The sequence below is a fragment of the Arvicanthis niloticus genome, chromosome X (genome assembly GCF_011762505.2).
Source record: "Arvicanthis niloticus isolate mArvNil1 chromosome X, mArvNil1.pat.X, whole genome shotgun sequence".
Taxonomy (NCBI): domain Eukaryota; kingdom Metazoa; phylum Chordata; class Mammalia; order Rodentia; family Muridae; genus Arvicanthis; species Arvicanthis niloticus.
This window is the reverse complement of record NC_047679.1, coordinates 12,220,920-12,234,333: the sequence shown is the minus strand read 5'-3', so window position 1 is coordinate 12,234,333 and position 13,414 is coordinate 12,220,920. Positions and strand designations below refer to the sequence as shown.

At 40.0% G+C, this 13,414-nt stretch overlaps 1 protein-coding gene and 1 non-coding gene across 2 annotated transcripts in view; one reads left to right on the top strand and one right to left on the bottom strand.

The window, feature by feature from the left end:
- The window catches only part of Dgkk (diacylglycerol kinase kappa), a 134,507-nt gene extending 128,344 nt beyond the window's left edge, over window positions 1-6,163 (top strand). Inside the window, exons 27-28 of the mRNA XM_034486088.2 lie at window positions 1,337-1,463; window positions 2,422-6,163. Of these exons, the coding sequence (XP_034341979.1) occupies window positions 1,337-1,463; window positions 2,422-2,501 (207 nt within the window). The 3' untranslated portion in view covers window positions 2,502-6,163. The remainder of the gene's footprint in view (window positions 1-1,336; window positions 1,464-2,421) is intronic.
- A 3,372-nt stretch (window positions 6,164-9,535) lies between these two features.
- On the bottom strand, window positions 9,536-9,597 carry LOC117695575 (U7 small nuclear RNA). Its single transcript, XR_004604633.1, has one exon. It is a non-coding gene; the product is annotated as a U7 small nuclear RNA (small nuclear RNA).
- Window positions 9,598-13,414: the final 3,817 nt, after the last annotated feature.

Below are 13,414 nucleotides of genomic sequence, written 5' to 3'. Positions count from 1 at the left end.
ACCAGTTATTTACAGAGAAATGTTGCAAGTGGTTGATACCTAGGCCATATTGATAGTTAAATCTCCCAAACACATCTCTTCCTGCTGCTACCTCCTCCCCTATTCCCTTTCCCAGCCAATATGTGGTATAAGAGGAAAATCAAACATTGCAACAGATATAATATAGTTACAGAGATGCTGTCAATTTTTTTGAACTACTTGGGGTACTTTTCTACGATTGAAAACTTTCATATTCATTTCATAAATCAAGTACCTCAAAGATGGCCACCTATAACAAGGTAAAGTATTCCCTTTATGATCTGACAGAAATTGTCTCAAAACATTTCCACCATCTATCTATTAGCTATCAGCTAATTTATCTATTAGCGATAAATCAACCTCAGAATCATTTTGCTAGGAACAGAAGTAAAATAAGAATGCTCTTACAGAAACAAGATGTGAGCTGGAGAATTAATTGAATTACAGAGCCCGTGTTGCCTGCACAGCAAAGAACTTACACTGAAAATTAAGTCATTTGTTTGAAGAATCCCCTGCTATGGGAAAACAGTCTGTGAGGCAGTCTTCCCCGTATGAGAGTACTTGGCTGAGGGGATTAAAAGGGGGCTCTCAACTGTAGGTATGAAAGGTGGAATATATTTTTATCATTTATAAAGTGTGCCATATGAACAGCAATGACCCCAGCAATCCACCTGACCTCACATGAAATGTGTACCCTCTAAGACTTTGCTCTTTTGGGTTTTTTCCAAGAAACTTTATTTTAAAAAATATATAGCTTTGTTTGTTTCTACTTCACCCTTCTATCCCCCTGCTTGCATAGCCTTCCCCTTATTCTGAGCCTTTGCTTCATTTCTAATCCTGGAATGATAATAGCCATGTTTCTAGGATGCTTGAGAACTAGGTTGTGCTCTCGTGGCTGGGTGGGCCCACTGGTTGGAACTCACCTCTCATGGCAACTGTACAGGCTCCTGTACTTTTGTCTTGATCCCAGCCTGCATGTCTCCATGGAGTGCTTGCCTGCATTCTCGTTGGATTTTTTTTAACTAAATGTTTTCCCATTGTGCTACACTATAGATTATATATGTATTTTAATGTTTTGATCTTTTGAGCATTTATTGATATAGCTAGCAAGGTACATGATATAGAATGAGCTCTTGCTAAAGCTCTATTTCTTTATTAAGGTATGTGACTAGTGAGTAGGGGTAACTCTCCTGCCCAAACTGGGAGTAGAGATACCTGCTTTCTTTAACCATCTTTGTCAATCACTTTAAAGAGCCTATAGGGATTATTTCAGAATGTCAACTGACACTTTGACCTTACTCTTGCTGTTGCTTCCTAGGAAGAGGCTTCCGACACTCACAGTTTCAGTCGCAGGTTTAGAATTAAATTCCCCAAGTTGGGGAGGAAGAAACAAGAAGAAGAGGGAGGAAAGCCTAAATCAAGCAAAAGATTCCCTGGTTTTCTTGGTAAGTCTCTTCCACAGTCATAAAGGGTTATAAGCAATAACTTGGATATCTCTAAGAGACCTGGAAGTACCCTCATTAATGTTTATGGCATGCTGTAAAGGGAGAATCCAGGAGGAAGCTGGTCTTGGGTAATGTCAAAGGAATTAGAGAATGGTATGGATAATGACTGGTAACAGGAGAACCTGGGAAGGAATAGTCCTGTGTGAGCTCTATGGCCAAACAGAACTGCAATCAGATAGTTGTTTTACTGCTTGACCCATTCCTAAGGCTTGGGGACAGGTTCGTTGTCCCATTAAAATCGCTTCTCCATGTTATAGAGTCCCTGGATACAGGGATAAAACCTGTACCATATAAATTTTGTTTTTATACCATTCTTCCTTATAATTGGTCTGAAGTATTGTTGAAATGTGAGTAAGTCTCCAAAGAAGACTACTAGAATTTGTAGTTGTCCCAATCCTGATGCCCATGGTCTCTCCTAAATTTGAGGCGTAGTCAACATAGACATTTCAAAGATAGAGTGTTAGCAGATTTGTGAGAGCACAGTGAGAGGGAGGCAGTTAGTTTGGCTTTAACAAAACAAGGTTTTACAGATGCCAAGAGAAAAGCTTTTGGCTCTAATGCTAGTTTTCTTGGCTATGGTCCAGCTAGTTTGACTCCTTAAGAATCTGATGTTCAGAAATCTCTAGTGTTTGAAAGTAGTTTTGTAGACTTAGGCTGAGTCCATAGTAGTTGCACAGATGATCAGCTTCCAAACATGAATCTTCCTTGCATTTAGTTTTGTAAGGTCTCAGGTGACTTTCTCTATGATACCGAGATGGTCAGTACTCTAGGATAAAGCTAGTCTATCTCCAGCCACTCTGCACTCTCTGGGGCTTAGACATTTAAGCATCTGGCAAAGTACTAATTTCATTACTTCATTATTTCTATACTTTTTTTTTTTTTTTTTTTTGCTCTGAAGGCAAGTTATGGCGTCGCAGAAATCGTGGCAATCAAGCAAAAGCTGATGACCCTCCAACACCTTCAAGTTCTCAGCTATAGTCCTTGAAAGCTGGAAGGAGAGCTCTTAACACAGAATTCTACAAAAAACTCTCAAAACTTCAATAAAGGCTGAACTAAATTATTTCAGAACAAATATGAGCACCACCAAGAAAGACCCTCCAAATTCTAATACTAATATATTTTCCCTGGACTTAATCAGATCTCCTTAGAGGGTTACATTTTTCTTGTTGGCCAAAGATTCTTGTTGCGAGTTGTCTTGTTCAGTTCTCCTTCTCTTTGTGTATAGTGTGCAACTACAGTGTTTATTGGGGACAGGCTCTTCATGAATGGCTTGGGAGCTATAAGAATGTATGGGAGTGCGTCTTGGTAGGAAATATTAGAATGGGCTTCTTTTGCTCAGAGAGAAACTGTTGACACCAAGGAATAAATGAGTGACCAACTCTCAGAAAGATGAGGAAGGGGCAGGGTGTTCAGGCTTGGTTGTGTTTCTCCCCCAGTCCCTGCCAACTGTAACTTGAATTTCAAAAGATGGCTCCAAGTTCGCTTAAGAAGATGAGAACACGGTCCTGGGGCTTGTCTGTTACAATGACTATGTAAATCTTTCCTTGTAGATATAAGACTCTTCTCCTCTCTTCTTTCTCCTCTCCTTTCCTCTTTCCTCTCCTCTCCTCTCTTCTCCCACCTCTTCTCTCTCCTCTCACTTTTCTTTTCCTCCTCCACCTCCTTCTAATACCCCTCCCCTTCTATTTTCTTTCCTTTCTCTCTGCTTTTCCTCCACTTTCCTTTACTCCCTCTCTCCCCATAAATTCTTTGGTTTTCCATGTGTACATGTATGTTTGCACATGTCTAGGTGGTGCTCTTGTGGCTGGGTGGGCCCACTAGTTGGAACTCACCCCTCATGGCAACCATACAGGCTCCTGTACTATTGCCTTGATCCCAGCTTGCATGTCTCCATGGAGTGCTTGCCTGCATTCTCGCTGGATTTTTTAACTAGATGTTTTGCCGCTGTGCTGCAGAATAGATTATATACAGAGACATAAAGATGTACATATATATATACATATATATTTTTAAGAACTGAAAATACAACTCGACCTCTAAGTGACCCTCTAATTTATTGTGATAGCCCAGGAATCACTCCTTATCCCTATTGCCCTACACACACACATATATATACTCTACCAACTGCCCTAGTTCTTGGTAGAACTTCTAATCTTTTGGTGCATTTTTCCTGTCTTAGAAGTAGCTGGGGTCTACTTGTAGCCCAGCTAATTTTGACATCCACTTCTGAGCCAGGCCACAGAAGGGGAACAAAAACACCAACGCCCTGCACAAAGGGCCAAGCTGGCATGCTGCCATCTAGCTCTGTTTCTCCTGGCTCTACATCAGCAACTGCCCAAGCTCTATCACCATCCTCCCCACTAAAAAGATGACAAAGAATTCTACCCTTCAAATGTCTAAGTCAGGGTCTACCTGACAATCAAACCATAGCCCATGCCCTTCCCCAAAAGCTTAATCTGGGCCTGCAGCTATTAGATAAGCTGTCGGGTCACTCCTCAAATTGTCTTCAAATCTCATATCTTACCCCCTTTCCCCCTGAGCATAAGAGGGGCAGTCAGGGTGACCAGAAAGAACATAGATCTGGGAAAACAAAGGCTAAAATCTTCTGCTTCCCCAACTGTTCTGCTTCCAAGGTGTTTTTCATGAACATAGTGTTCATGAACAAGGTGTTTTTCATTAACTTGCTCCAATCTTGGTCAAGTAAATCTAATTAAAGTCCAGAGTGCCTCTGGTCTGCCTCTCCTCTTCACCCTCAAGTCATAGCTTTTTGAACAAGTCCCTTTCCACTTATCAAGAAAAACAAATCCAGAAAACTGCCCTATTCTCACTACTCAGCCAAACTTAGCGTGCTCGATTACCTTACTCAGTCCAATGGCTAGTTCACTGAGGTGCACAATCCAGACTTTGATCACTGGTTCTTAACTTTCTAGAACACCACCAGCCTAACCCACTTAAACCAGCTGCCTGTGTTCCACCTCTTCAAGGTGAGAAAAAGAGACTAACAATGGGGTAGTCCCCAAACATCTGATAGCTGTGCCAAACAAAAACATCCTAGCTCTACAACTGAGAAGAAATTCAATGGGAAAAGACAACAGAAAACGTTTAAGACCCAAATATCAGAATTTATATGAGTTGACAGTGTATATATTTGAGTGGAGTGCACTGTTGCAGTGTCTCTGGTTTTCTCTTATGCCTCTTTCTTCCCAGGAGGAGGTATCAGATCAAACCACCAAGGTCAGTTTTCCTCCTTGGTTGCAGGAACCAATACCTGCACAGACACACTCACAGAGTTGGGGGTCCATGTTAAATTTTCTCAGAAGAGTCTTTTCCAAGCATCATTTATAAATAAGCAAATTTAAGGAAACAGAAGGAAATCTTAGCAAACCGTAGACTTATCTTGGTAGTGACTAAGCAGGGCTATGTCTTGTAATTATATTTATCACAATGATAGTCAACTGGAATAGGACCCCATCTCTGCTTATTTTGCTGAAGTACTGTAGGTCTTTGTGTACTATAATGCTGCTGTTGCTCTGTTCTACCATCTGAATTCCCACTCACTTTCCCCATCCTCCCACCTGAGTCAGAATGCTATTGAATGACACTGATAGGATGGGGACTTGAAGCAAATGTGGAGCAAAGCCGATAAGCTAAGAAGCAAACTTGGCTTGTTAAAATGATCCAGTCATCATCTAAATTGCTTACTTACCAATTTTTTTTCCTGAGAAAGGAAGATGACATGCTAAAAACTTGTTCACACATCTACAAAGAAGAGATCTCGGTCTCCCTCTGTCCCTCTGTCCCTTTCTCCCTCTCTCCCTAACTACCTATCACCCCCTCTCTCCTCTCTCTTTCTATCTCCCCCACCTCCTCTGGAGTTAACTTAGCCCCTGAGAAGATGGGCTGCTTTCAAACTTTCATTGTTGACTATTTGAAGAAATACAGTTGTTCAGGTGGTGGGACTGGACACCAAGTAACCACCACAATTACATATAGAAATCATTAAGAATCAAAACTCTGGGGTTTGGTTGTATCTTTGGTAGTACTGTCTGCAGAATTGGTTGAGTGGCTAATTCTTGGCCAGAAGAAGAGTAGGGAAGGAAAAATCTGAATAGAGTTAAAGGGCCTCCGAGTGCTTCTGGCATTAATACTATAGGAGGCCACTAGTGAGCCTTTAAGGCCCTTCCTCTATAACACCAAAGAAGGGCAAGGGAAGAATAAAGAGTGACAAAAGTTGGCCAGAAGAAATGTTTGGGGCTCAAAATCACATTCCTGCAGGACACAGTAAAATTTTAGTTGTATAACAGACAGAAACTATTACCAAAGACATCAGACCCCGTTCACACCTTTCTATTGGATAAGGGACCTTAATTGGCTTTATGGCTTATGGAGTTGCTTTTGTCTGCTAATCTGTAATACATTGTTGCTTTCTATCCTGTGTTCTGTATTTTCTCAATGGCCCTGCAAATAAGTAGCAGGGCCAGGGCCTGGTCAGGGGAGGAGGCTAGAATAGTCATGGAATAACAGAAAAGAAAAAACATAGAAGGAAAAGATCCACAAAGTGTGCCTGTTACTTTTAGCCCTCCCCACAAAATGGAACACCAGTCCTCGTGATTATAATTGCTTCTTAAAATATTTTAATAAATGGATAAATATCATCAACATCGACATCTCCTCATTTCTTTCAACTTGGAGGGGGTGACAGTTGATTGGGGCTAGAAGTCAGTTATTGAATTGGAGTGGACCTTTAAACTCTCAATAGGCTACCAACAGGTACCAGTGGCAAGAAAGAGCAGGCAGCAAAACACAAACCAGGACTGGCCCTTCAGGGTGATTTTCATACTACAAGTACTGCTGAAACTAGTTATAAAACCTAAGGACATTTCTGTGAGGAAATGCCTGTCACCCAAATTGCGCTACAAGCCACTTATCTGCAGGATACAGACACAGGTCAGTAAAATCAGTTAGTGGAGGAGTGAAGTAGGATGGAGAAGTCCACCACAGTCTACTCAAAGGGAGTAGAAGACATCTTGCAAAAAATAAATGCAATGTGTTTTCCTAACACAAACAATAAATACTTCTCTTCCTTCCAGAAAGAACTTGAGGTTGGAAGGGTTCTGTTTAGATCCAAAGTTGGTTAGCCCTACCACTGAAAATAGTTTAGGGTCATTGAGATGGTACAGCAGACAAAACTGTTTTGCTGCCAAGGCTGATTACCTGAGTTCAGTCTCTAAGACACACATGACTCCCAAATCTTGCCTTCTGAGCACAAACATGTGCTATGGCATGTACACACACACACACACACACACACACAATGTAATCAAAAAGAAAATAGTTTAATTTCTGCCACATACATACATATACCTTGGGAATCCAGATAGTAATTATATTTATTCCATAGGCAACTAAGGATATAACAAACCAGGATTCAACATAAAATTCTATATGGGTAAGAATTCAAGTCATAAATCCTTAACTTGCCAAATAGTAAAAACTATTTGGAGACAATAAATTGATGACATTCAGAACACATTTCAGGCTATCCTTATAAATACTACATTCCTGGGCTTTAGGGGAGGGCAGGTAGACAGTTCTGCTATGGAGGAGATAACACTTTTGTTTTGCATGTAGCACAGTATTAAAGCAAGAATTAGACACCTCATCCCAGCCAGAAGTGGCAGGATCAACAAAACAATTGACAACAAATGTTGGCAAGGACTGGGGAAGGGAACCCTAATTCACTGTTTGTGGGATAGAAAACTAGTCACAAGTCACGGCACTTTGAAATCACTGTGTAGAATTCGCAAAAAGCTTAATATACCCTAAAACTCAACTATTCCACTCCTTTGCGTGTGCCCAAGGACTTGACATCATACTTCATAGATATGTTCAGCCATGTTCAAAGGTGCTCTATTTACAATAACTAGGAAACAGAAACAGCCTAAATGTCCTTCGAGTGATGGATAGATAATGGAAGTGTAGTACATATACACATTGGCATACCATTCAGCAGAAAAAAAAAAGATCATGAACTTTGCAGGTAAATAGGTAATACTAGAATAAATTATACTGAGGGAGGCAATGAAGACCCAGAATGACAAACATTGCATTCTTCATATCTGTGATTCCTAGCTGCAAATCCTCAGCTGTGAGTATATAACCTGGACTAACCACATAAACCATGAAAAAAAAAAAAAGGATTCATGGATTGGGAAAAAACTCTACAGAGTATAGGACAGACAGGTGAGATATAGGCGGAAAATGGACAAAATGGAGGTAGGGCTTTCATTTGGGGATGAGAGAGGAAGAGAATTCAGAAGGAAACAGGGGAAAGGGATAAATAACACTCTGGATGTTTAATATATCCAGAGAGAGGCATAGTAGTTGTGTTTAGCTAAAATTACAAATAACATAAATGTGTAAATGATATTATGCCACTTGTGATGATAATCCTGTCCCCAAGAGCCATTTGTATACTATGTCACAATAAAACAAAACAAAACAAACAAACAAAAAAACCAAGTACCAGACACAAGAAACTTTCTCTCAAGTTTTTGGTCAGGGAATGCCAAGAACAAACAACTTAAGTGATTACCATTTCATTTAAGTCCTTATTGCTGAATGTGTAGTGCACTTCAGACCTAAGATTCAGAATGCAAGCTGGATTTGACCTGAAACTCTCTTCCTTGAGGACTAGTATTCACATTATGAGAAAGTGCTATGCAAACTGTAGTTAATGCTCCTGCATAAATGTGATGCCTATGAACCACAACAATGATGAACACAGTAAGCTATCCCTAAAGATGTATTTTAGTTACCTGTTCTATTGCTGTAAAAGGACACTATGACCGAGGCAATTCGCATAAAAGAAGGCATTCAATTAGAGACTTGCTTACAATTTCAGAGGCTTAGTCCGTTATTGCCATAGTGGGAAATAGACAGGCATGGCACTGGAAAAGTAACAGAGAGCTTTATATCCTGATCATCAGGCCAAGAGAAACACTGCACCTGATGTGAGCTTTGGAAACTACAAAGCCCACTCCCAGTGACACACCTCCTCCAAGGCTACAGTACAGGCCTTAAAGCTTACCCAACAGTCCACCTACTAGAACCAGTCATTCAAATATATGAGTTTACGGGGGCCATTCTCATTCAAACCACCACAAGGTGCAATAAGGCTTAATAGAGCGTAAGGACTATTCATCAGAAGGAAATTTATGCCTGGTGTTATTAACCTAGCCTACTACTCATGGCTGGTGAGGTCATGGACCCTAGAAGAGAACCTATTATTGCATGTTTCCTAAACCAGTATAATTCCTATCTACATTCTAAATGTATACCTTTATGCCTACAGAAAAGTATAGCTCTCAGGCCTCATCAACAAAGCAGATAGAGAATATTACAGAAAGTGACAACAGGTCAAAATTTTGAAAACTTAATATGGTGTTCCCTAGTTGATATATTTACATTAAAATATCTACATGTAAGGCTCAAGGAACATTGCAGAAATGGGGACAGGGACATTGTAAGAGACAGAAGACCAGGACGTCTGCAGTACAGCTTTGTCTTTTAGATATGACATAGCAACAGCCATGAAATCTCAATATGGCTGTCTAAACAAGACCTGAACAATGAAACCACCAATTCTTGTGTCAACATGGATGGGGGAAATAACATGGGGCTTCATCCCTAGATGACTTCTAAGAAAGAAAAAAAAATTAATCTTCCCCAGGGATAAGGCCCCTAATTGGTTATCTAATACAAGCATATACATACAAGACACGTACATATAAAACATATACATACAAGCAACACTAAACAGACTCAATGCCAAGGACCAGCCTTGGCTTGGAGAGGGGGTCCTGAGGAACTGGGTGCTTGAGAGCAGCAAAAGAACAACTCAAAGTCAATGATGGAGCTCAAGCTGATAGCTCTACATAGTCTGCTCGAGATAGCTCTCTGCTCAAGACAGCTCTTTCAGAAAACCTGTTAGGAAAAAAATCTAAAGGCTCTTGGGTTTTCCAATCAAAGTCAGAAAACCTGTTAGAAAAATTCTAAAAAAGCTGTATTAGCCCTCTAGGTAGCTCTCTCTGGGTAGCTCTCTCTTGCTGACAAAAGCCCAGTCCTTTTTTTTTGATCATATTTCATTTAACTTTTATTTTACTGTAATAATCAGCAAGTTGTTGGGCATTAGTATAGATTTCCAAATATAAACCTACAAATATCTTGTTTTTAAACACTATGTATAAACAGATTCATAATTTAATTTATTTCTGGTTTAAGCATTTTACAACTTACACATTTTCTATACACCCAAACACACTTTGCTTTATATATTTATGCCAATATATAAATTAACTTTAATGTAATCTTTTAAGCATTAACATCTGAGTTTGTAGTCAGCTGTTTTTAAGACTTTACTTTTAATTATGTGCACATATGTGTGTCTGCATAATGGGTGTGAGCATGTGACTGCAGTGTCTGAGTGGGAAAAAAAGTGAATGGGAAGTTTCCCACAGCTGGAGTTATAGATGGACATAAGTTACCCACCACTGATACTATGAATGATATTTTCTTGTACTTGCAAACAAGAGCCTAGAATAATTGTCATCTTGAGAGGCTTCACCTAGCAACTGATGGAAACAGATGCAGAGACCCATAGTCAACCATTAGGTAGAGCACAGGGAATCTTGTTGGAGAAGGGGAGTCACTGAAGGAGCCACTGAGGTGAAGGACATCATAAGAAAAAGTATGGAATCAGCTTACCTGAGACCATATGTACTCACAGAAACTGAACCACCAACCACCAAGCATGCATGGGACGGACCTAGGCCCTGTACACATATGTAACAGATGTACAGCTTGGTCTTCATGTGGGACCCTAACACTGACTGGATTGCCTGCCTTTGGATCCCTTCCCCCTAACTGAGCTGCTTTGTCTAGCCTCAATAAGAGAAGATGCACCTCGCCCTACTGCAACTTGATATGCCAAGGAAGGTTGATATCCAGGGGAGGCCTCTACTTATCTGAGAAGAAAGAGTGGATGAAGGGAGAACCAGTGAGAGGGAGGGATTGGGAGGAAAAGAGGGAAGGGAAGCCAAGATTAGGATGTAAAGTAAATTTAAAAAAAACTATAATTCTCTAATAAGGGAGTAAATAAAAAGATTCTGTTGTAATGGGTATCTTAATTTTAAAGTAGTTATTAAGCTTTAAAGTAATTATTAAGCTTTAAATTAACCATAAAGAATTTACAATAGCAAAAAATGACTGATGTTTTCATTAGCATCTCCAAAGAACAAAGTTGGAAAAACTGCAGGAAATAATTCAAGTAGTTAATTTTTTTTTCCCTGGTGCGAAGCTCAGGATTTTTTAAAAAGCAGTAGACAATAGATGGGGGAGTAGCTATGAGAGAAAAGAGGTAAGTAAGCTCCCGTTCCATGCTTTTAGGATACTTGTAACAAAGTTGCTTTCAATTAGCTGCACCTTTTGCTCATTTTACAAAGAAGTGAAATTCGCCAACAGGGTCCTAATGATATCTTCACTCAAAGGCTGTACAGTTTATGAGGAGTAAGAAGAAATTGATTCAAAGTGAGAGTAAGCACTAAGGGCTTGCCCTATTAACTCTCCTGTCCTCAAACCTTCAGAACAAGTTGTATGTCTTGAGGCGTCTTAGAGCAAAGCTAAGTGTGCATTTTCCCCATAGCATCTTCATTTACTATTGGCTCCAACAGTTGTCCAACCCAGAACAGGTCAGAAATACATTCAACAAATAGTATCAACCATAGAGTAATCAGGACAGTCATCAACTACAGAATAGAGTCTTTACAGTTGGGTGTTGGGGCACATGCTATACCCCAAGTTAGTAAGGAAGTTGAAGCAAGAGAGTCAAAAGTAGAAGACCAGCCTGGGCAAATTCCTGAAGTTTTTTTTTTTTTTTTTTCAGAATAAAAAAAATATATGTGGCAAGAGAAAACAGCAAAGATAATACATAGTAAACTGTTATCCTGCAAAAGTCAAGGTCTATTTAAAAAGTGTATTAATCCAAGGAAGATCTCTACAGGCAAGCAGACAGGAAAGCTAAGAAGTGTAGTCCAACTGAGAGCCCATATTGGAGTACAGACATCTAAAGGAATCAGTAAGAAAGGCTTAAACACTCCCTACCCCAAACCCCAATTACACCAAAGTGTGAAGACTGATAGCTTAACCATCTTACACACAGTAGTACTACATGAAGTCTTCCAGAGTCAGAGCTGAAAACGCCACTGTTCAACTCAACACAGGTGTGCCAGCAATTCACTCCATAAGTGTTCTTCTCATCTCTTATTTTCTATTGTTTAATTTCCATCTTTGCACATAAGTTTTATTGTGGCACTGTTTTTGTTTGTATATTGCTCAGGTTTTAAAACTCTTCCTTGTGTTTCTCTGTTGCATTTACTTGAACACATTCCTCTCCATATTCTCCAGCCACATTGTACACCTCTTATTCCTATGTCTTTTCTTCTTCCCCTTGTCTTTATTCCCTTCTCTTCTAAAAAAAAGAGATTTATTATATACATTAATATATATATATATATATATATATATATATATATATATATATATATATATATATATAAATACACTGTAGCTGTCACACACCAGAAGAGGGCATTGGATCCCATTACAGATGGTTATGAGCTACCATGTGGTTGCTGGGAATTGAACTCAGGACCTCTGGAAGAGCAGTCAGTGCTCTTAACCACTGAGCCATCTCTCCAGCCCCAATTCCCTTCTCTTTTTTACTTGTTAATTATAACCCTCCATAAATTTAACAATCCCTAAGATCTTTAGGCCCTAATTATAACCAAACTATTACTTAACCTGTGGTAGTTTGAATGGAGATGCCCTCCTTGGTCTCAGGTATGTGAACAATTGGTCACCAAAATTGGTGATGAGGACATGGTGTAGTCTTGATGGAGGATATACTTGTCTAGAGGTCAGTTTTGAGAGTCCATAGACACACACACAACTTCACATTTGCTCTCTCTGCTTCCTATGTGTGGAAAAAGATGTCCTCTCACAGCTTCCTGCCCCCCCCTCAGCCTTTGCCTTACTACCATATTTTCTCACTCTGATACATGCAAACCCCCAGGAAGCATAGGCTCAAATAAATTATCTCTTTCATAAGCTGCTTTTGGTCATGATGTTTTATCACAGCAAAAGAATATAATATAGAAGTTGGTACCAGAGTGTAGGCTATTGCTGTATAGATCCTGGCCATGCTTTGCTTTCTGATTTTGGAGGAATTAAAAGATTTCAGAACTTTAATATAGAAAAGTTATTGAATTCTGTAATCAGAGCTTAACAGACAGGTCTAGTCACAACCTGGGAAACAGTAATCCTGAGAGTAATACAGACTATGGAGGCTCAGCTCAAAAGGTTTCAGAGAGAGGACTGTTAGATCCCAAAGCTGGGACAAATGGCTTAATTGAGGTGTTCATTAAAGTATCAAAGCAAACACTGGTCACCAGGTTCTCCCTGAATCTCTCAGTTCCTATCTGTTACAAGGTCCTTCTGGCTGGCATACCCCAAATTTCTCTAGCCCAGGGGCTGAGCTGCCCTTCCCCTGGCTGCCCTTACTTACATAATCCAGTCATTTGGTTACCTGGCCCTTTTTTTGGTTCGTTTACCCTTTACCCGGGCCAGTCTCTTGGCCCAGGCTACCCCTCTTGATCAGCGGCTTCTCTCCCCCTCTCTCTTCCTTGCTCTCCGCACATAGCTAGGCACAGAGACATGTCCACTCTGGACTCTCTCAGATGTCTCTGCCCCTGGCTATGCTCTCCCTTTTATCTATAATAAATATTTGCCTCTACCATACCTAGGAGCAGACATGTCCTTCCTTGGGAACAAAA